The following is a 25,092-nucleotide window of genomic DNA, read 5'->3' as shown; positions in this document are numbered from 1 at the left end:
CTCACTTTTCCAGTTAATGAAGAAGGGAATTCTGATTCAAATTTGTTGCTCAGTCCAAATCTATTTTTTAAAAAAAGAAAAATATGTTATTACATGTCATTGTTGCAACAAATACACCATTTAACTTAATCAAATGTCAAGTAAATAGAGTGCAACTTTATACACAGAATAACAATGGAAGTTTGAGACACACTGTCATCAGCAATTTATGAAATGTAACAAGCAATTTTAGCAGCTGAATCAAAACTTTTATACAAGAGGCTGAGAATATACAAAGACATGACTTCTTTGGGGCTATCTTTGTGAGCCAAATAGTACTGTGGAAAACAACACAACTGTCCAATTCTGTCAAAATTACTAAGATTCTTCCAATTAAGTAACAGGAAGCTAAAATCTCTGCTATTAATTACTCTTTAGGTCAAGAGCATTTCGTTAACTCTCAAAAAAGGGATAACATGTCTAAGAACGCAAATTACGTTTTCTGAGATCAGCATATCTACACTGCTATTACAGCTACAGAATGTCAAAAACACCTGGAACAAAACAGCTACTTCAACTTTCAAATACCAAGACATTTGCTACACATACCCCCAAAGAAATGAAACCAAGGTAGTGCATTTTAACATCTTTAAGCTTTTAAGTGTCTTTAAAGATCATGAGGATTGACTGGGCACTTGACTATTTCTTTGCATAAGTTAGTGGGAAAGAATAAAACATTCATAGACAACATTGGTAATAGCAGACTGCACCCTGGAAATAAAATTGAGATGCTTACATATGATGACTTTTAGTGGACCCTGGAGCCAAATTTTCTTTCTGGTTATATTGAGATATACTTGACATTTAACACTGCATTAATTTAAGGTGTACAACCTAATGATCTGATACATGCATGCATCGTGAAATGATTACCACAGTAAGTTTAGTTCACATCCATCACCTCACTGTTACATTTTTTTTTTCCTGTGAAGAAAATGCTTAAAATTCACTCTCTTAGCAACACTTGAACACACAATACTGCATCTTGGGTAGCTGGCACTGGTAAGAGGGATCCCCTAAGATACTCTGTATGAAACAGCTGGCCAGGTCAAGGGTTTCTAACTCAACCATCGGTGGAGCTAGAGAGAGAAGTCAAATAAGGTAGGCTGTGTGCAGTCAATAAGGAGTGGTGGAGACCAGCCAAGCAGAGGTATACAATTTGTGTGTGTGTGAATGTAATGAGTCAGATCCAGCTGATTACTGTCACCCTAGAATGCACACCCACCTTTGACAGGTTGTATTTTTCTTCTTCTAAGAGGAGATGGAAAACCAGATTTCTCTGCAAAATTTCCTTTTATAATATTGTGCAAGTCAATCACAACACTTCTGTGGGTCAGGTTGTCGTTTGCATCATGATCTAGACTTCCTTACATGTAGATGGTGGCACCTGAGACCATTTTGTCATCATCTTAAAGTACTTTCAAAAATTACTTAATAGCAGCATTGAAATAACATCAATATGTCTTTATAAACAATGAATACTATTTATGAAAAAAGTTTTGACACTAAACGTAAATTGGCAACCATTACTGTTTAATATAATTCTGGCATTGGTGATATTCTCTTTCTAAGACGCTGAGCTAAACCTGTTTTTTCTGTGGGGGCCTCAGAGCAATGTGGTTCTACTTGAAAATGCCCCTACAGATAACTCACCTACAACTGTAAAGGCCCTAGCATGAGGAAGAGGTATGCAGTACTCGCTGACAGTTCTATGAGGTCTCTAGATAATGGACTCCCTTTTCATCTATTTGCCTTAGAGGAGATACCATTCAACAAATGTTTATAGAATACTGGACCTTCTAGATTATACACTTCCATCTCTTGTGTTATCACCCTTGGTCTGAAGATCTTCTCCTTCAAGCAACAGGTTTCATTTCAACCATGTTTATTATTGCAATTAACCATCTCCTTCCAACTGGTCCTCAAATTTTTTTAGAAAAGCAACAACCAGATACCTCCAAGTCTCCTAGAGATAAGTATCTTCCCCTTCCACCTTTAGCCATTAAATATTTGGAACAGATTATTTTATCAAATACCTATAGTTTGCCAGTAATATGCTAATTTAGAGGGAGCAATCCAGTATGAGTATAAACCTTAATTTCCTTTCTTTTCCAAGCCTGGATACTTCCTTATAATAAGGCTGAGTGTTGATGCTTTGCCCAGGGAGCACTACCAGCTAATTGCCCGGCTGTTCCTGCAAGCCAGGGCTCCTTGTAAGTCAGGCTAGTAGTTATTCTTCTGAGTAAGAACTAGCAGTTCCAAGGACATTCTTTAGGCACTCTCCTCTTCAGTCATAATTTTGTTGTGTCTTAACAACAGACAGTAATCCTTTCTCTTTCTTCACCTCACCCCCAAAAGAACGACATTGTTCACAATAGATGGGAGTGCTTAGCTTTGCCACCAGCCTTCCCTTCTTCCCTCTTTTCTCCCTTCCTTTATTTATTTATGGCTGCGTTGGGTCTTCGGTGCTGTGCGGGGGCTTTCTTTAGTTGCAGCGAGCGGGGGCTACTCTTTGTTGCGGTGCGAGGGCGTCTCACTGCGGTGGCTTCTCTTGTTGTGGAGCATGGGCTCTAGCTGTGCGGGCTTCAGTACTTGTGGCTCGCGGGCTCTAGAGCACAGCCTCAGTAGTTGTGGCGCACGGGCTCATCTGCTCCACGGCACGTGGGCTCTTCCCAGACCAGGGCTCAAACCTGTGTCCCCTGCATTGGCAGGTGGATTCTTAACCACTGCGCCACCAAGGAAGCCCCATTTCCCCTCACTTTTCTTTCCCACCTGCTCAACAAGACTACCTGTAAAGAGGGGCAAGAAGATGCTGCTGTTGAAGGCCTTGGAGTCTCCCCAGCCCACAGGAGAAAACCCCAACTGCAATCTGCTTTCACTTTAAAAATGTTTAAAGACATTTAATATTCAAATCAAGTACTTCATGATTACAGGCAGATTGAGCCATGATACCCAGGCACCCTTTCCTCATTTCCATTTGGAATATAGTACTCTACTATATTCAAACATTTGGGTGAACAAGGGGTGTTCAAACATTTGGTGTCAGGACTTCTTTGGTCTCTTAAATCCTTGAGGACCTCAGTGAGCTTAAGCTTATGTGATTTAGATTTATCACTATTTCAGATTATACATTAGAACTGAGATATCTAAAACATTTAAAATTTTTATTCATAAACGAGCCCAAAATGCTCATTTTTACGCTAACAAAAATGTTTTTATGAGAAATATTTTTCAAAACAAAAAACTTTAGTGAGATTTTCTCACATCTCTTTAATGTCAGACAATGGAAGACAGCTGAATTCTCACATCTCTTTCTGCATTCAATCTGTAGTGATATGCTCTTTTGGTTAATGTTTATAAAGAAAATTGAGTTTCACCAGATATGTAGTTGGAAAATTGTATCTATTCTTTGATACTATAACAAAACTTGCTAAGTGCTACCTTATTAAGGATTTCTCGTAAGGAGGAAACAAGCTTTATCAATGAACTCTGAATACTCTGTTCAATTAAAATCCACTGTATATCTTGCATTTTAAATGGATTTTTTTTTTCTTACCCATACCTGATTTTATAACTTCATATATTTGTCCCTTGGAAAATACTGGTAGATTGAGTTATGCAGATTTCCAAACGTTGACACACTTCATCGTGTGATATCAGAATCATCACATTCATTAATATATGACCACTGATCTCATCGTAAGCATTGAGAAGCTGTCAAGCTCACAGAGGCTGATGTAAGTTTTCCCAAATTCCAATTTTCATCTGAAAGCTGGAATTATTGACAACAAATGCTATCAGTTGTTTTACTTGAAGTGATAGTCTTGCTTTACTTAAAAAAAATAGGGGCTTCCCTGGTGGTGCAGTGGTTGAGGGTCTGCCTGCCGATGCAGGGGACACGGGTTTGTGCCCCGGTCCGGGAGGATCCCACATGCCGCGGAGCGGCTGGGCCCATGAGCCATGGCCGCTGAGCCTGCGCGTCCGGAGCCTGTGCTCCGCAACGGGAGAGGCCACAACAGTGAGAGGCCCACGTACCGCAAAAAATAAATAAATAAATAAATAAATAAATAAATAAATAAGAGGCTGAATGATAACTAACCAACAAAACAAAAAAAATGGTTAATTTGAGCTACCACCTATACCTTAAAACTAACTTCAAAGCATATTATTTTAATATATAGAATGGATAAACAACAAGGTCCTACTGTATAGCAAAGGGAATTATATTCAATATCCTGTGATAAACCATAATGGAAAAAATATGAAAAAGAATGTATATATATGTATAACTGAATCTCTTTGCTGTATAGCAGAAATTAACAAAACATTGTAAATCAACTATACTTCAATAAAATAAATTTTTTAAAAAATAGATGACTTTTTTCCTAGCTTTGAATGTTACTAATGGAGATAGGCAATGGCTGTGGATTTTAATAGGTGTCCTTGGTATGCATAAGCAATAAAAGCAGGAGAAGGAAAAATACAGGGAAAAGTTGGAAAGGGGAAGTAGAAGGAAAGAGGGAGAGAAGAAATGAAGAAGAAAGCGAGGGCTGGAAAAGTGCTACCAACAACTGTCTTATCTACCATTCAATACCTATTAACTGTCAGTCCATTAGATGCCTGAAAAATGTAGACATGTACATCTACATCTATTCCTATGAAAGGCCTTGTCCTTAATCACTCTTAAAATACGGCTTTAGAAGTGATAAACGATTTAAACTATTTTCAAAGAATGACATATATGACAAGAAGATAAAACACATTAAACAACCTATTTTACCTATTACAAGTCTACTAGTACTTGGAGAAAAAGAGAAATTCATTCAAATCAAACTATTGAGCACCTTCTATGTAACATTTCATGATCACAAAGTCCTACAACAGAAGGCTTATATAGCTTTAAAAAAATTTTTTTAAGAAAGAAAGCATGGGACTTCCCTGGCAGTCCAGTGGTTAAGACTCCGCGCTCCCAATGCAGGGGGCACGGGTTCAATCCCTGGTCAGGGAATTAGGATCCCGCATGCCGCACAGTGCGGCAAAAAAAAAAAAAACAAGAAAAAGAAAGGAAGCAAGCAGGTAAGAGGCCAATTTTTACTTTATTTATTTATTTTTTTTTTGCGAGATCTTAGTTTGCCGACCGGGGACTGAACATGGGCCCTCAGCAGTGAAAGTGCAGAGTGCTAACCACTGGACCGCCAGGGAATTCCCCCAATTTTTACTTTTATATAAACTGAGGTAATTTTCAAAGCTCTTACACCTGGTAAAGCTCAGCAAAGGGACTGCAACTTTACACCTAAATCTAAATGGAATCTTGAAATAGGCTTGTTTTACTCACTTACTTCCATTTCACTGTCGCCTCGTTCCTAAATCTATAGCCAAAATTCAAAGAGTAAACTAATCTGTTACCCTGCACTCTCGTCTTCATCTAATTCAGAACTTCCCTTTCCTGATAGATTCTTCCCCTTCCAAACCTCTTTTAATATTTAACTTTGGAACCCCTGATTTATTGATCTGCTACCTGGATACCTATTTATATCTTCTCTTTAAAAAAAATTTTTTTTTCTTCACTTTAACCAAAAATCCTGTTGAAATGACACTCTTTCCTTAGAAATTCTCAACTATAGCTCATTCCCTGGAGTTCATCTTCCAGACTCCATCTTCCATGTCCTCATAATACTTGACTATATTCTCTCTTGCACAGTCCTTATCATATCTCATTATAATTATGTCATAAGCCTAACTCCCTACCCTGACAGTCAATGAGTTGGTTATAGGTAGGCACAATATCTTAATAATCTTTATATCCTAAATGTCTGGTCCAATGCCTGATAAATATTCATGAAATATTTGCTAAATAATTTCCAAGCAAGAAGAAATGTCTACATTCCACTACCTCCTCATTGCAAAATTCCACACCACTGCTCTCTCTTCCTCTGATGCACACGATTTCCACATTGTTCCAAGCCCAACCGTCATTTTCAGCCTTCCAGGTCGCTCCCTCTGTGCTGGGGGTCCCCAAGGCCACCCTCAGATTTGATGATTCACTAGGAAGACTCACAGGGCTCAGCATACAGTCCTGTGAGTATAAATCTATACTCACAGCTAGATTTACTACAGCAAAAGGATACAAAGCAAAATCAGCAATGGGATAAGGCATATGGGGTGAAATCCAGAGGAAACCAGAAGCAAGCGTGCAAGAGTCTGTTCTCAGTGAAGAACACAGGATGTGCTTAATTCCTCCTGCAACTAGTTTTCACAACATGTATATAATGTTTTCTACCAGGAAAGGTCATTAGAGAGTCAGTGCCAAAGCTTTTACCATGGACTAGTCACGTAGGCCCCCTCTACTTAGCATGTACCAAAATTCCAGACTCCCAGAAGGAAAGCAGGTGTTCAGTATACACCATACTGTTTGTACAAACAGTTTAGGCACAGTGAGCCATTCTTATCAATTCTGGGCATACTGGGAATGCTTCCAAAGTCCAAGTTCTCAGACAACCAACCAAAAGCCGACACAGCAAGCAAGGCTTTTTAAGGATAGCAGTCTCAAGTCTGCTGTGCTCTTTTTGGCACAACTTCACACTCTCTAATGACACAGACATTCACATCACAGTTTTTTCTTTCTACAAGAACTCTTGTCTTCATCCCAAATAATTCAGTACTCAGCACCAAAACCTAACGGATTAACTGACCTCACCTATTCTGAGGAAATTCACCTCTATTTAATTCAGCAACCCACGCCATCATCTGGAACTGTATCACCTCTGAAATTCTAAACTGTAAATTTCTCCTCTTACCACTACCATCAATCATTTCATTTCTCCCACCCTTATCAAATTTGCTTTTTTGTCTCTGGTTGTAACCTACTCCTTACCACTCCTCCTTGCTTTTCTACTCCAAATCTGCTCCCTATGACTCCACTTCCTCCTTTATCTGCCAGAACTACATAATCAATCATTTAACCATACTCCAACAAAACCCTTTATTTTCTGCACCTCTAGAGTGTCTCTTGTCAATTCAATTTAATCGAAATGTTTACTTTCTTCACTTCAATTCCCACTGCCTGGAGCTACAATAGAAAAAAATCATACAAATTATTTCTAACTTCAGTTAGATTAATGCTATAGCAATCTTAATTCATTCCTAATCAACTCCCTTTTCCATACTTCACAATTGCTCCTCTATGTGCTCAGCCTTATCCTCCCAACCCACTTTTTTGCAGATAACCATGGTTCCTCCAACCAGAGGAAAAAAGATCAAGAACATAAACTGCTTTGCCTTCCCTCCCTTTCATTTTTAGATTTACCTATGTTTTCAGTATCTTTACCATCTTTCTCAATGGAGGCAAACTAATCATTTGCTCCTGGTTGCATCTCCTTCAGTCTCCTCTGCAATCCACTCGTTTCTCCCTCTCTCTGGCTCCTTACACATAGCTTACAATCCTGCATAAGTCTACCCAGCCTGAGAATCTGAACCCCTATTTTCTTCTCCCTCAAGGTATGATGGCATCCATCTCTTCTCCTTCCTCATCCAGTGTCTTGAAAGAGTCTTCCCACATTCACCTCTTTATCTCACCTCCCATTCATTATTCAAACCACTACAATCCAGGGTTTAATTCACATTTCTTTACAGATGAGACTGCTCTCAACAGAACAGCTGAAAACACTCTCTTCAGTGAGTCCCACTTAATATAGCATGCTTTCTCCTAGCAAAGAGCTTGAGTACCAGAGTGGCAAATCTTTTACTTGTTATTGGCTACAGCAAATACCTCCTTTGCTGTGCCAACCAAAAAATACTGTCAGATAAAGTTTTAACAAAACCATCCTTTTTTATTAAATGGATAAGAAAAGCCACACACTTCATGTTTGTTAATATAACTACAAAATATCATCTTTGATGGTTTTTATGTGACATAAGTTACTTAATTTTGATACTACCTTAGTTCCGGTTTGGGGGGTGGTGGTGCTGGTTTTGTTTTTTTAAGTTTGGCGGGAGGTGGGGTTTGTTAGCAATGAAAATGAGAGGTATGTTTCAGTTTAACTGGACAGCATTATAAATTACTCCTTTTATCCATTATGTTCCTTCAAGTTTAAAGTTTTAAAATATAATAATAATAATTTAGTTTATTCTAAGTCAAAGTACAGTTGGCCCTGGACAGTAATGGAAAGGCCAAATTTCTTAAAATAATAATTCGATATGCTGGAAAGAAGAGTAATGGGTAGGAAGCTGAACTCCCTTCAAACCTAATAACCTAACATTCTGTTAAGCCAAAAGACTAGAAGTAGCACTTAATAATTTTAAAAGGTATAATTCAAGACGGGTGGCATCTTAGTTATCTACAAAGGCTAATAAATGAAATTAAAAAAAACACTTTATGTTGGCAAGAAGGTCTTAAGATGGAAAATATCATGTACTGTCGGTGGAACTATAAATTACTACAACCATTCCAGAAATCAATTTGGCATTAAAAATATTTATACCTTTGGCACAGTAATTTCTCCTTTAGGGATCCTGCCTAAAAAATAATCTGAAATGTGAATAAAAATATATGCATAAACAAGCTCCCTGAAACTTTATTCCCAATAGAGAAGAATAAAATAATGGGAATGTTAAGTAAATTACAGTATCTCAGCATAATATTAGACAACTATTAAAAATGAAGTTTGCAAACTAATAACATGGAAAGTACATATAATATACTGTTAAATAAAAAGAAAATACAAAAACATACATGTAACATATGATCTAGAATGTAAAGGAAAAAAACTTATAAAATGAAAGACCCTTCAAGCGCACAATTTGATAGTATGTAAAAAGAGTCTTAAAAAAAGTTCATACCTTTTGACCTAATAATTCTACTTCTAGAAATGTATTAGAAGAAAATAATTACAGTGGCACAGATATGTTCACGAATAATCAAGTATTCTGCAGTGCTATTTTGGTGAGGGAGTATTAAAGACATTTTGTTTCATTTGTTGTTTCTTAAAATAGGACTGTTTTTCAGCAGATGTACAGTAATTGCTATGCAAACACATTTTATAATATACAATAACATCAATATAATTTTTTTTCTACTTGAATCTTTTATTTGGCATTAACTAGGTATGTTATCATAAGTAAACAAGTTTGGGGTTCACTAATCAATAGCTTTCCTGAATGCATTTCAACCTTTTCTGTAGTTCTAGTCTACATAATCCCAGACTTTTTTTTAACTTCGATTTTTAATTTTTCTGTGTTCCTTGTATCTCCTCATATTAATGTCTCTTAGAATTCACTAATGCATTGTTATTTCGAATTTTGTCTTTTAAATACAGAAGTACAAGAACCTGATTTCTTCAACTTTGTTTTGTGCTATGTTTATTTTCCTTGTTTCTGAGTTGCAGTGCTATTTTTAACAGTGAAGGTTTTAAAACAATAGAAAGACTAAAACTGTATGAAATTAATTATGATATACCAATTTGAAAGATACTACACAGCTCAAAACCATGTACACTAGAGAGTAGCCTGTTACTCTGCGTGCCTGACTAGGAGCTCCCTAAGCTCTGGTGAATTAGACCACAAACAGGCATCTGCTTTAAGAACAGCTAATTCCTGGGCTGGCTAGCAGCATATGGGATGGCAGGGCCTACCCAACTTGGACAACATTAACTAACTCAATCTGATCCTTTCTTGAGGTATCTGAATAAGAGACAATAGCTGGCAACATGAAGCTTAAGCGGAAGCGGAGATATAGTAAAGTCATGGATAAGTAGAGGTTAAAAAGAATTTTAAAAAAAAAGAATAAGCTGAAGCCAACAGTAAGCAGAAACTATGAGACAGAGGCAAAAAGGAGTCTGCCAGTTCACGACTGCAACAGCAGAAGCTAGAACTGAAAGAAGGTAAGTCGCTGTGACAGACCACTAGACCAAAGGACACTTGCTGCTGAGAAAAATGACAGAATAACTTCATCACCAGAGCTGCACTCAATTATCCAAAATAGTAATATTCCAGTCTCCTTGAAGTCTGGCTATACAATGGCAAAGTTTCCTGTCTTTAGTCTCCATGCATTCTTACAAAAAACGTGCACTGCTTAAGGCCCCCTGGGTGGTTCTGTTCTTTGAAATCTAACAGAGCCTAATGTTTCAGACTATGTAAGAACCTGTAATAATAATATTGGCAAATGTTCCCGATGTGTTAAATGAAAAATGCAGAGTACAAAATACTTTATAAGTATGGTCTCAATTTTTAATGAAAATATTTATATATACACAGAAAAACAGAAAAAGTTTATCCATCAAAATATTAATAGTGGCTAACCCTAGGCAAAAATATTACGGGTGACATTTCATTTTCATAATTTCATGTTTTCCAAATTTTCAAAAATTACATATATTAGTATTTTAAACTAAACAAAATATTTTAATAAGGACTAGGAACAAACACACCAAAATATTAAATGACCTTTTCCTCTTGGTGATTATAGATGGTTTATTTTCTGCTTCACTGGGAAGTACTACTTTCCAATTTTTAATAATCTTTATGTTTTTCATTATAATTAGAAAAAGCATTAAACCTGAAGAAAAAGTAGATGATTAAAGGAGTTTTGTTTTTACTTTTAACTCAGCCTAAGGAAATATATGTGCAATTGACATGCCTAGATTTCAAGATAATTCTACTAGTTTTAAAGTATATTTTAGAGTATATTTTAAGGATTTTTAAAGTATATTTAAATATATATTAAGTATACTGTAAAGAATTTTAAAATTAAATAGAAAAAAATAATTCCTAATTCCACAACAGAATCTCAGAATCTGAGAGCTAGAAAGGACCACAACTATCATTTATCCAAACATTTAATTTTACAGATGAAGAAATTGATGCATAAAAGGCAAACAGCTTGGGTCTCATAGCTAATTAATATGTAGGATCTAGGCTAGAGCCTTATTCTCCTGAACCTAAGCCCGGGGCAATTTCTAGTACAGGACAATGCCTCTAATAACTTTCTCTGTAAGCATAGAAAATGTTTATCTCCTTGAACTGGAAACTCTAAATTGAGAAAATATTTGAGAATTGGAGGGAAAAAACTTTTTCCATCAAACAGAAATTATAAAACTAACACATAACAAATGTTAAAATTCTCATACGGATCTAGGGGGGAAAAAATCCGTTTTTGAGCTTTTCACGTTTGTATCTAAAATCCCAAAACGTATAGGATTTTGTTATAAGTGTTTCTGTTGATGAATAATATAGAGAATGCTTAAGTTTGTTGCTCTGGTTCAATAAAATAAAAGCAATTAAGTAAACAATACCCTGGAGCCAGACTGCCTTGATAGAAATCTTGATACTGCCTTTTCTAGATGTGTCACTTTGAGCAAGTTTACCTTTTCTGAGCCTCAGTTTCCCTATTTATATACCAGGGATAATAATCACCCGTAACTCATTAAATGAGTTCATATACATAAAGCACCAACAGTGCACAGTATAAACTCTGTATGTTTAACTGCTTTCATTATTATAAAACAATGTAAATGTATGCTTAGTTTTTATTATGGTTATCATCCTTCTAATAAAGTTGACAACATTATCATTTAATGTCCACTACAGATAACGCTAAATTAGAGAATGCCCAGATCTCAATGACTTCACAAATATCCTCTTCAAATAGCTTAGCAAATAGAATAGCCGATGATAAAACTGGCTACTGTTAACTGTCAAAGATATTCCAACTTTCTGCCAACCTCTTCAAGGTCAGGGGTAATGTGGAGGAAACAGGGTACATAGAGAGGTGCTGGGTTCAGGCAAAATTAAACAGTTGTAGCCATCATGGGCAAGCATGAGGCCAGGAATCCAGGCAGGTGAGACAAAGTTTGAAAAGCGCAAAGAAGTTGCTGTGGTGAAAATATAAGAGCAACACAATGGAGAGACAGAATGCCTGAATTCTAACCCTGGTTCAGGTATGAACTAGGTATATTATCTCAACAAAGCAAATCTACCTTTTGGTTTTATTTGCCTCGGGTAAGACAACATGCTTCTGAGGATCATTTATGGCCCAAAAGTCAAATGCAGTCTCAAAGTTTTTAAGATAAAAAAAAAGGCAATATTTTCTAGGTTCACATTTTATAGGTGGAACAGCTGCTGTAAAAAAGCAAGAAAGTTTTAAACATATATTCTTGTCAAAAAAGTTTGAGAGTTTTCCTCTTTGCAAGAGAAGGTTGTCTAAAGTTTGTACTCTACCAAGCCTGGCTCACCTCACGTTCTGACAGAGGAAGCACTATGAAAAACGAGAAAGCACAGAGTAAGAGGAAGTAGAGGAGTTTTAATTTTAAGTAGAAAGTAGGGTAGGATGCATTAAGATAATTGTGAAAGATCTGAAGGTGAAGGAATTAGCCATTTGGGTATCTGGAGGGGAATATTCCAGAAAGTGGAACCAGCCAGTGCAAAGCCCTAACCAGAAGTGTGCCTAGAATAACTCGGGGAATGGAAAGGAGGCTTGTGTGCCTAGACTGGGGTAAACAAGTGAAAGAATGGTAGAAGGCAGAGAAATGGGCCAGATCAGGTAGGGTCTTACAGGCCATTAAAAGGAACTTTAATTCTGAAGATGGGGAGCTTCAGAGTCTTGATACAGAAAAGAGATGTGATCTGACTTATGTTTTAAAAGAATCACTGTGGCAGATGTACCAAAGAGACTGTAAAGGTTGAGAGGCAAAGGTGGGAGCAGGGGGAAGAAAAGTATTGAGTACAAGGCAGAAGAGAGAATGATAACTCACACCAGCAGTACAGATGGTAAAAAGTGGTCAGATTTTGGATATATTTTGAAGACGGAGCCAAGAGATTGATTTCTTGACAGATTATAGGCAGTGAAAGAGAAACGGGGACATCAAGAATGTGTCACAGATTTTTTAGTCTAAGCAAATAGGATGCCAGGTCTGTCATCAACTGAAAATGGGAAGGCTGCACTTGAAGCTGATTTGGGGGGAAGATTATAAATTCAGTTTTGGATATTTTGAACTCTGAGACACTTGACCTGTACAAATCTATAGACTAAGAGAATTTTATCTTCCTGTCGATATGACAACACATATGAACTAGAAATTTCAGATTCAACCTGAACACATGGGTTATGCAAATGGCAAGTGAAGACAACACTTATTTCCTAATGCTGAACTCTGAGCTCAATGGAATCAGCTTTTTCGCTATTTTGGGAGATGAAGCCATAACCATAGACGAAATTAACAGATTTCAATGCATAAAAATCACGGTTTAAATTCATCTGGCTGCCTTAATACACATCTGAATATCAATGTGGCTCATGGAAGGATAGAACTGAAAGTGTACTATATTTACCCAGAAGATACAGAACCCCTGGAGTTGGAGACATATATATGTCTCATAATATAACTCTAAAAATTTTAACTGTGTGACCAAATTCTGTACATTTGGGTTCAACTAGCTCTGTGAAAGTATAATCTCATCCATAAACTAGTGAAATCAAAAATTTATTTAAATCATGTATTACAATCAGTCTATCATAACCTCATAATTATACACAGTTCTATAATATTCTAGCATTAGAATTTTACTAATTTTCAATTATTAAGCTATTTTCAAGTATTAAGAGACGATTACATATAAAGCAATAAAGTTACGTAAATGTATACTGATTAAACTTCATGGTATTAACGTCTGATGATTTAGAGATTCAACTAATCCAACTCAACTACTTTACATTACCTGTACCAGACCAAGGAAAAAAGACCTTATATATCTAATTTATATATATTGTAGAATATTCTTCATATTTATATAAATACTATGAGCAATACAATGATAAATTATGTTCATTTAAGAAATAATATATAGTTGAATTGGTTTATAGTACAGACTACCAACATATCAATTTCAAGTAACATTTATAATTGAATAGTTTAGAAAGGGCAGAGAAAGAAGGCTGGATACACAGGAACTCCTTCACTGCACTAATCAAGGACTCCATTGTAATTATCAATACAATGCAAGATCAAAGAGAATAAAACAAGATGCTCTTGCAGGAAGCATAAAGACAGACAAGACAGACAAATAGAGATACACATAAACATTCACTTCTTATCGATCAAAAGAACAAAGGTAAGTTAACACAAAGTCCAACCAACTCTACCCTAAGTAAACTTCACTTACTAGATGTAGGATGGAAAAGAGCTCAAGAAGAAAATCATTTTTCCAGATCTTTGAGAAAATTTCAATCCTTATGTAGACAATTCAGTTTTAAGTGTAAGCATGTAAAAAGCACAGTGTTTTCCTCCTAATGAACAGATCATTGTCAAACATCACACATCTTGTAGCTTCAAAATCCACGATCTTGTGGGAAAGCCCCTCTCCACTTCTGCAACATGCTGTTCTCTTGGCATACTAGCTGCCATGTGGCAGCAGAACAGGAAATGTAGGTATGTCATCAAGACAGTCTCCAGTCAACAGTAAGGGCAGCCACAGTTCTTTGACCTCACCCTCCACAAAGCCAAAACAAAAACCAAAAACAAAACAAAAAATACCACAATTGGGGAATGAGATGGCAAAAGGGGCCAATGCAAGTTCTGCCATACCTCATAGGAAAGTTGCTAAATTTGATGGTTTACAGTTAGAACTGAAATACCTCCTTTATCTGAAGTCCATCACCCTAGACCAGGCCACTATCATTTCATCTTTACTGTTCCAAGAGCTCCTAACTACTCTTCCTAGTTTCACTCTAATCTCTCTGCAATCCTTTCTGGCCCCTACCTGAGCTCGCCAATCTCATTTCAAGAAACTATCTCCTTTGTTTCCTACATTCTAGCCACAATACAGTAGTATCCTTTCAGTTCCTCAGGGAAGCCGAACTTATTTTGCTGTTCTCCAGACTTGCAATGCTCTTCACAGGACGCTTTCACCCTTCCTAAATGTTTCCTTCTCAGAGGGGTTCTCCCTAATCACATTATTTTCTATCAGAGACTCTAATGGTCTCCTTCACAGCAATTTTCTCAGACATAATTTGTCTATTAGTTGTAAGCTCCAGGAGGGCAGAGAACTATGCATGTTTCATTCGTAACTATATACCCAGAGCCTCACATGACATTTAGCATAAAATTTAATAAATACTTGTTAAATTACTTATCAGGAAACCTCAATAAGACAGTTGATAATGATTAGTCAAAAATACTCTGAGCAAACAAGTATCTTAAAACCCAAGTATTAAAATTCAAGCATCTAAGTCTAGCACTCAGAACCAACTTCTCTTACTTTTACACATAGCTCTAATAAGGTTGGTTGTCTCATTTCCAACCTACAGCTGATCAATTAGAAAGAAAAGAAGAATGTAAACAGAAAGCAAAATCTCTCACATGTGAAATTCAAAAGAAAGTGCCATTTAGAGAAGATCCTCAAACCCCAAAATACCTCAACAGCCTCGAAGAACATCACTGTGTACCAATCTGTTAGTATCTTCTTTTGATTAGATGTTTCCCCTACTCAATCAGATAATTCTGATTTATGCTCAGGATCTTGCTTTAAAGCAGGAAAGCATATGTCACATTTTAGACTGATTTCCAAGAAAACGGTAAAGATTAACCAAAAAATATGCATGAAGGGATAAATATCAAAATATATGGTGATCACTTGCTGAATGCCTACTATGGGTCCAGGTAATCAGATAAATTATTTCTGACTGTCACACCTAATCTCTGAGGTAGATATCCCTTTTTCAGATGAGAAAACTAAAGTTCAGAAAGGTTAATGGTTACAGTTAGGAAGTTTCTGAGAACTGAAATCAATCTGCCTGACATCCAAGACCACACTCTTTCCACAGTACCATCTATTGTTTTCCAAATGCATCTGATATAAGAATCACCCAAGGTCTTATTAAAAATAAAAATTCCTAGTCTTCCCCTAAAGATTCTGATTGGGGATGTCTTGGGTAAGAACTCGAAATGTATATTTTTTTAAATGTCCTTAGTGACTCTGATAATCAGGCAAGTTTAAAAAATATTGTACTGGGATTAAGCTAGACTGTATGAACACGGAAACACTGGTAAAAGATCTGATTTTACAAGTGGATTCTGAAACAAATTATGAAAAAGTCACCAACAAATCTTACACAGAAGATACTGGAGTAAGGATACCTAACAGCATCTGTTGCTGTTATATTTTAAAGCTTAATTTTATTGTGAATGAAATCTTAAGTAGCTTTATAACAGATTTGAAAGCTAAGCCAGACATAGATACTAGAGAGACTTAAAAGATTTCCTTCTGAGTATATAGTTAGTCTAATGTCCTAGGTGTTTAACCTGCTAGGAATATAAACTCAAGTTGGAATTCAAGAGCAGCTCTCATATAACATTTTTAGAGTAATGTTATTTAGAATAATCATATTTAGTATGTGATTATTTACCATCGTAAATAATTTCATATCATTTATGTCCCACCATTTAGTTCCTATATTCCACTTAGCTAGACACATAAAAAATCTTAAGTACTGGTTAATTTCACATCTGTTGGCACGGAGAAATTCCACATTGAACTGTTTGGATTGGAATATCATGTGAATTTCAAATTCAAATACAGTAAAATTTTGAAACTTCAGTTTACTACCATATTTCTCATTTCTTCAAGAAAGTTTACCCATTGAGAATTTTTGGCAGTTAATCCAGTTAAAACATTTAGCATTTTTTCTTCTTCATATTATCAGAGATACATTCAATGCTATGTTCTAAATCAAACTAATTTCCTCTCAAATTATACAGAGTAAGAAAATTCTCTAGGAAAAAAGTATCTACTTTAAGTTGACAATTTCCTCACATTCACCACACTTTGTTTTTTAAGAAAAGAATCAGCCTGCCCTGTGAATCATGTGGAGCAAACAGAAGCCCAGACTTGGGCATCAACCCCTATTCTTCTTTGCCTTTGGTATCCTGGCTTCTCAATTCCCTGGCATTCTTATTTTATTGTTATTTTAAAACGATAGGTATATGACATGGGAATTAATTTCCTTTTATTCCTATTTACATTGCTCATATTTTCTTCCTCTCCTCTTAGGCAATCAATTAAATGTATTTAACATGCATCTTTTCATTTGTATGTGTTTTTACAAAAATGAATATGTTTGTGCATGGATTTTTAATAAATGAATATATACATTACAAAAAAAAAAAAAAGAGAAGCCAGAGAATTTCCTGGCGGTCCAGTGGTTAAGACTCTGTGCTTTCACTGCCGAGGGCACGGGTTCAATCCCTGGTCAGGGAACTAAGCTCCTGCAAGCCGCACAGCACGGCCAATAAATAAATCAATGAAATAAGACTGGCCACTTATAAATGTGATTTCATAAGTGTTCTATTGTAAAATATTGTTTGCCTTCATTGGTAGGTACAGAAAGAAGAAGAAAACAGTTATTCCTTTGACAATTCTAACAAGATCCAAAGATGTATGCAATCACCTCATTTATTTAGAGAACATTTCAGGACCTATAACATTCCAGACACTATATGAAGCAATGGAGAAATAAAAACCAAGAAGCATAATTCCTACCCTCAAAGAACTATCCAGCTTTGTGCAGAAATATCAATAAGATCTTCAAAAATCTCCAAACAAAAAATTTAATCTTTAAAAATGGAATAATTATGTCGGGTGGAAGAAAGGAGGTGGGAGTTATAAAATTTAAAACAAACTGTTAAACTAAAGTGAATCTGTTATTTGGGCAAATCATGTTCAGGTCTCTTGTTGCTAACCACAGCATCTAGAAGCAGTCTTGGTCCAATACATTTCAAGACAATTTTTTTTTAACTCTACCATCTGAAAGGTCAGTATACACTAAAGTGTTCCTGTGATGTCTCCTATGCAAAGATCCTATTGTATCCCAAAGTGTTCCTATATTTTTTCAAGTCACATTTCTAAATCTTTCAATTTTCACAGCTTAACTGAGATGAAGACAAAGAGAGTGATGTCCCACAGCCATTGATAAAAACTGGTAAAGGATGAGGAATTATTTGTGGACATGACAGGAAGATTATACCTCAGAAGAAAGTACCCGAAGACACAATAATTTAGTGAAATTAGAAACAAACCCCAGTAAAATAAGTTGGCTCTATGACTGGGCTTATGTTAGAAGTCAAAGATTATACATGCCCTATGAAAGCTCCAAGTTTGATTCTGATATAGGAGGGCATGAAATGAGACAGGAACTAATGTCAGTTATAATAATAGTTTAGATAGGAAATACTGGCCTAAAACCAGTTTTAAATTCTAATTTTTATATTAACACATCACTATCATCATTGTGAAAAATCAAACTCTTCAACAAATGATCATTATATTTTACACAAATTTATTCTAAGGGGCAAAGAACGCAAAGAATATTTGTTAAAAATATTAACAAATTTGGCCAATACCACCTAATAAGCTAATCAGTTTTTTCCCCTCACCTTCATTACATAATAATACACACACACACACACACACACACACACACAAACAGGAAATCTACTTTTAATTGAAGTGGGAGTTCAAGCCTTTTAAATTACATGTACATAAACATTATGCAATAACAGTAACTTATCATTTCCCTCTCTTCCTTCAAATGCCACTTTCCTCAAAATATGCTTCTGCACAAGATTTCTTCCTGTTGGAGCTGCCACCCTGTTTCATATTGCTACATGCAAATCCAAAAATGAAGGAAATTATTATACTCATCTAGAAGAATATCAAGAAAGAATACTGATCTTTTTTTTTTTTTTGGCGGTACGTGGGCCTCTCACTGTTGTGGCCTCTCCCGTTGCGGAGCACAGGCTCCGGACGCGCAGGCCCAGCGGCCATGGCTCACGGGCCCAGCCGCTCCGCGGCATGTGGGATCTTCCCGGACCAGGGCATGAACGCGTGTCCCCTGCATCGGCAGGCGGACTCTCAACCACTGCGCCACCAGGGAAGCCCGAGAATACTGATCTTAATGGAGGTACACAGCTTAAGCCTGATTTGGGGTCAACATGAAAATATTTTATTAGAAACTACATTAAAGCAGGCTTTGTTTAGGCAAATTATACATTTTAAATACTTATGTTCCCAAAATCTGATTATGCCACAAAACTAACCAAGACCTGCCTGTGTAGTAGAAAATGGAAGGTGACTTAATTTCTCACGTCACTATAATGACGTGCCAAATTACATCATATGAGAATATAGTGATGTCTAAAATGAGAGTAATATTATAATACGATGTAGTAAATCATAGGGGGAAAAAAGAGTAGAAATATTCAACTATAAGGGTCTACTCAAAAGTGAAATCTGTGAAAAACACATATGGATGGCTCTGTATCTTTTCAGATTGATCTGTATTACAGATGATTCTATACATTACACTATAATTGCCTTTCAAGGGAAAAGGGCTCTGAACAGTTCCTTAGTTTAAATAAATGGGTAGGGGGTAGGGCAGCTGCAGTGATAAGCTTAACCAGTCTTATTATAACTATTTTAATAGCTCTTCCCATTTATACTTAAGATTTTTTTTTTGATGTGGACCATTGTTCAAGTCTTTATTGAATTTGTCACAATATTGCTTCTATTTTATATTTTGGCTTTTTGGCCGCAGGGCATACGGGATCTTAGCTCCCCAACCAGGGATCAAACCCACACCCCCTGCATTGGAAGGCAAAGTCTTAACCACTGGACCGCCAGAGAAGTCCCCCCATTTGTACTTAAAGGCAAGAAAAACTGAATATGCTCAACAGCTATAGCAACCCATAAACACCAATTTCAGAAACTTTATAGGTGTTAACTGGGTTCCTATTGGCACAGTAAGCCTGTGAATTATATATGACAGAGTCATGTAAAAAAAGTTTTGCATTACTGTTACTATATTTATATATGGCACCACAAAACAGGATTAGGTTTTCAATGCAGAAAGATTCTTATTAATCCTTACTGAAATATTTCACACAATAATTTAACCTCATACAAATTGTCTAGAAATGGAAAACAAGACTAAAGTGAATCACTATTAGGTTTGAAAACGGCAGTTCGGATTTCTTAGTACTGTGCTTTACTCCTATGTTTCTCAAAGTGGAACACGGTGTGTGTGAATGATAATAAAGGCTAATATCTATTGAGCACATTACCATACAATGTGATGAATTCTTTGCATGTATTTTCTCAATTAATCCTTAATAATTTTAACAGTGAGGGACTATAACTATCCCCATCTTAAATGAAGAGTCTTAGATGTAAATAATTTACCCAAAAAGTGGCAGAGGATAGATCTGAACCCAGAGCCTGGAACCAAGGTAACAGGAAAGAAAGGGAAGTTGCTGAGGGAGATCGCAGAAAAATTAACTCCCCTCGTAGAAAGGCATACTGTTTACTGGTGGCATATAGTTCCTCTTATGCTCTGGAATAGTGGTTTTCAATCCTGGGTACATATTTGAATCACCTGTGGAACTTTTTAAACAAGCTATGCAAGCCTGGGACACTCACTGAGATAACTGGCTTTCAACTGGGGCACAGACAAGGCTTTTATTTTTTTAAAGCTCCCCAGGTGATTCTAATGGGCAACTAACGTTGAGAACCACTACTAATTCTCTCCACTCTGTTAACCTCTCTAAGCAGCCAACTAAAATCAAATTTACTAATCACCTATTTGGTTCTGAGCACTTCGCCTATTATATTTTCCATCATGCCCAAGAAAGTACTTAGCTTTTCTTTCCTTTTAACAGAGGAAACATTATAACTATAGTTGCACCTTTTTAAATAAAGTATTGCCAGCTTTTTTTTTTTTTGACAAGAGGAATGTAAGGGGCAGGGTGGGCAGACAACATGATAAAGTTTGAAAACTCTTCTTTAAGCACTCCTTAGGTTTAAAAGAATGTAAAAAGGTCCTAATAGTCAAACAAAACTTAAATGGCAGGCTCTGAAGACTTAAAAATTTCTGTGATATGTGTTAAAAAAAAAATTTAATATCCCACTATATTTGGTTATATTCCTTAATTCTGCTGGTGATAACAGTTAAAATACTAAGTAACTGTTATTGTGGTGATAAATTCCATTGTCTTCTCATGGCACTGTGACAGCACTTAGGCAGCATTTTCACCCTGGTTAAGTCACCTGAATATAAACTAACAGGTGCTAAAGAAATCAAAGCATTACATAAGCACACCCAAACAACAATATGGCTGGTCACATCATGTATTGAGAAATGCAAGGGTTTTTGCTGACGATCTTATATGAAAAGTCTTACTGTTTCACTGAAAGTTATTCACTGCAAGACCGACTCACCCTAAACCAAAAATATAATGAAAAGTGTTCCAGACAGTCTCAGACTTGCTGGCCCTTTTATTTTACTAAAAGGGTGAAGTGGGGAGATATCTGACAAGCATGAAGTTTGACCTAGGATTTGAACAGAGATCTAAAATGAAAAACAGTATAAATACTTCAAGTTGTACAAAACTCTGGACTTCTCAGAGAAACATTACAAAACTTCCTGCTTCCAGACAGCTCATTATTTGGTTCAAGTCTTCACATTCCTTTATTAGTCATGACCTTTCAGAAAGCTCTCCTTCCTTATTGTTTGAATAATATTGCGCTTTTAAAATGTTGCCAGTTGGACTTACAGGAACCCTTATCATATGAAGAAGCCATCCCAGAGTTCATGCCCAAAGGAGGGACTTAGATTACTGAGAACCCTCAGTAACCTGAGCGGTGTGTGCCCATCACAGATTTTTAAAATTATGTGTAAGCATACATCGTTCTGCATCTTAAATATATATGTTCATCTATACTTTTTATCATATACAATTACAGGAACTTGCACTAGTTCCGCAGAAACTGACTCTGCAAGAAACTGGGAAGACCTGTGGGTGTGTGAAATACACAAGGACAGGGAACCACTCATTACCGATCGTCACTGGGGTCTCACCCGGCCCAGATCTGGCCTCTGAGCCATATGTCACTAGGCTCAAAGGCACAGACGAGGAGACAGAAGCACAGGGTAACTGGATGAGAAAACAGGGGGAGACACCTCAGAAACGCGTATTTCCACCCCAAAGCTGAAGGGGTGGCCGGAAGGGCAGACCCTGAAGAATAACGTTCCTTCTGGGATCCGTCAAGGCGCCCAGGCCCGAAGGGCCTACTAAGAGGGGTGCGGTGGGAGGGAGGGCAGCGTCTGTCCCCACTTCAGAGACCGAAACCAATGAAAATAAAGCAAGTTTTCACTTCCTGGTCGCCTACTCCTCCCGCAGGCCTCCGACACCAGACGCACACCGGGGCGGGAGGGCCCCCGCGGAGTAAGGGGCCCGCCCCAGCCCTGCACCTCCCGTCCTCGCCCTCGCCCTCCTCCGGGCCTTACACGGTGACGTGACCGGAGCCGCGGACCACCACCGGGTCCGGCGAGTACTTGAGCAGCTGCTCCTCCAAGGCCCGCTCCTCGTCCTCCTCCTCCTCATAGATCTCGTCGAAATCCGCCATCCTGAGCCTCCGAGGCCCCCTGCCCGAAGGGGCCTGTCCAGAGGCTGAGGCCGGGATCCGGGCTGGCAAGGCGGCGGAGGCTGAAGGGAGTCGCTGCCGCGGGCTCCGAGGCCGCGGAGTTCACTCCGGGCTGTCTCGGCGTCGGCTACAGAGGAGATGGGGTCCCGGCCGTCGCCGCCGCCATTACCGTCAGCAATAACAACACCACAATGTCAACATCCGCCCAAGAGCCGACACCTCCACCAGCGCCGCCGCCGCCGCCGCCTCCGCCGCCGTCGCCGCCGCCGCAGCAGCAGCAACTCAGGAAACCACAGCAACAGCCTGCGCCTCCTGCAGCGGGAGCACCGGGCTACGGCATCGCGAGACTTCCCGGGAGGGCGGGCAGGCGAGCGGGCGCGCGAGCACGCGGGCTGGATGGCGGGAGCGCGCACGTGAGGCCTCGCTACCTCCCCCAGGTCGCTTTCGTTCCTCCACTTCCACTCGCCGACGGCTCCTCGGACACGCGCTCCCGCAGGCGCGGCACCGCCCCCCAGCAGAGGGGTCGCGGACCCACAGAGGGGAGTGTCTCTGGGAGCTGGTGGCGTTGACCCCGACTCAGAACAGATCTCTGAGCGTCCAGTGGGGCACTTAGTTCCCCAGAGTAATGTCTAACCGAAACAACAAAAAATAAAAACCCTGGTTGGAATAGAGAATTTATTGTGTATGTGGTTGCCAGTTTATCTAACAATCGAATCTCACTTTCGTCAGTTTTTTTAGTCTGTGATGAGAACCAGAGTCTGTACTTTTCCAATTTGAGGAACCCAACAGACACACTGCAAATATTTTTTGTCCACTATAATACAGGATTTTTCAAAACATATCTAAAATCAAACATCTTGTCCCATTATCCCCTTAAATATAGTCCAGTAGATGAGGCCAATTATGCTGATTTTTTTTCCTACAAGAAAACTCATTTTAGTCATGCCATGAAGCAAAATTGACAAATTCTCTGGATTCCAGATTAGAAGAAGCATTTTCCTGCCCCAGCTTCCTCACCAGCTATAACCTCTTTTCTCCCTTAAGAACTTAGGAAATCCCTAAGTTCTTAAGCTCCTCCCAGGAAAGGAAAAGTGAAGGAAGGAGAGGGGAGGTACCGTTTAATGGATTCCCCTTACCAGTCTAGACTACCAGTAAAGGCTTACGGTTCACATTGGGCACTTGGCTTCATGGTCAAGAACCTGCCCAGGCAAATAGTTCAGGGGCAGGAGTAGGCTCCTGAGAGAGTCCAGGACAAGGAACATACACTGTGTGGGCAGGAAAGGGTAGTCATACCCAGTGCCGGTGAGAATATTCTCCAAGTACAGTGTTCACTTCTACCAGTTTAGGTGGGTCGTTGTTAAAGTTGAGAAAGTGCAAGGGAGAGCAATTAGGACCGTGAGTGAGAAATGCCAAAGAACCTCCTGCTGGTAACGGCTAAAGAAAATGAGCATAATTAGCCAAGAAAAGATGAAGGAAAAACATAGTAGATAGGATCAGACTTGCTATGTATCTCTCCTGAGTACATTTATGCATTCGACAAACATTTACTGAGCTCCAACCATGTGGCAGGCACTGTGGGGTGAGTGTGTGTGTGTGTGTGTCTGTGTGTGTGTGTAATGAGGTACAGTTCCTGCCTTCCAGTAGCTTATTTATCACTAAGGCAAGCAATCATAATCCTGTCGAGTGCTCCCAGAGGAGTATCAGAGGGCGGTAATAGAGCACACAGGAGGCAGCTTGGTTTGGTGATTAACTGCCTGCCTGACTGCCTGTCTTTGAATCTCAGCTCTGCTACTTACAATGTGACACTGGACAAGTCATTTAACTTCTCTGTTCCTCATGTGTAAGTTGAGGATAATAATAGTACTACCCCACTGGGCTGCTCTGCAGATTAAACAGACTACTACATGTGAAGTGCGTAGAAGAAAGCCTGGCACACAGTAAATATTGAGTGGCAATAGGAGATCTCTAAGGCCCCATCCGACTAATCAACTCTATGAGGATCAGCACAACTGTTTTGCATTATGTAATGCTTTACTGTTTATGAAGCACATACATATCATTTAATATTCCCCAAGAACTCTGTGAGGTAATCTAGGATGTAATTGATTCCTGAGCTTCAGAGATGCTATGTGACTGCCCTACAGCCAAATGGCTATCTAAGAGTCAAACACAGGGCTTCAATTCAGTGCACTGGGTAGGCCAAGCTCCTGAATTTCTTTCTTGGCAGGAACTAGGAGGCCAAGTGGCTGCGCTCAGTTAAAGGAATGGCTGCAGATGGGAGGGTGAGAAAAGGGAACCAGAGGAAGAAAGGTCAGTATGTTCCAGACATGGCCCACACCCTGTGTGCCGTGACCGAGAATTCACCTTTCTGTAGAAATAATGGCAAAGATAAGGGGCTGGTGCCCCAAAGTTTCTAAATCATCACACGAGGGCAGGGGAAGTCACCCACGGCCCTTTAAATCTCCAGCACTTTCCATAGCTCCTGCTTCAGAGAAGGAGCTCAATAAATGCTTTCTGAATTGAGATATATTGTTACTGGCGCTATTTCCAGAACATCATGAGTTAATTAGGCTTTTGAGGACTGTG

At 38.3% G+C, this 25,092-nt stretch overlaps 1 protein-coding gene across 1 annotated transcript in view; it reads right to left on the bottom strand.

The window, feature by feature from the left end:
• CHIC2 (cysteine rich hydrophobic domain 2) overlaps nucleotides 1-22,868 on the bottom strand; it is a 46,342-nt gene extending 23,474 nt beyond the window's left edge. Inside the window, exons 1-2 of the mRNA XM_065877789.1 lie at nucleotides 22,370-22,868; nucleotides 6-60 (exon numbers count right to left, since the gene is read on the bottom strand). Coding sequence (XP_065733861.1) covers nucleotides 6-60; nucleotides 22,370-22,488 — 174 coding nt within the window. The 5' untranslated portion in view covers nucleotides 22,489-22,868. The remainder of the gene's footprint in view (nucleotides 1-5; nucleotides 61-22,369) is intronic.
• Between the last annotated feature and the right edge of the window lie 2,224 nt (nucleotides 22,869-25,092).

Source organism: Phocoena phocoena, chromosome 5, assembly GCF_963924675.1.
Source record: "Phocoena phocoena chromosome 5, mPhoPho1.1, whole genome shotgun sequence".
NCBI classification, from domain to species: Eukaryota; Metazoa; Chordata; class Mammalia; order Artiodactyla; family Phocoenidae; genus Phocoena; species Phocoena phocoena.
This window is presented reverse-complemented; position numbering and strand designations above follow the sequence as displayed.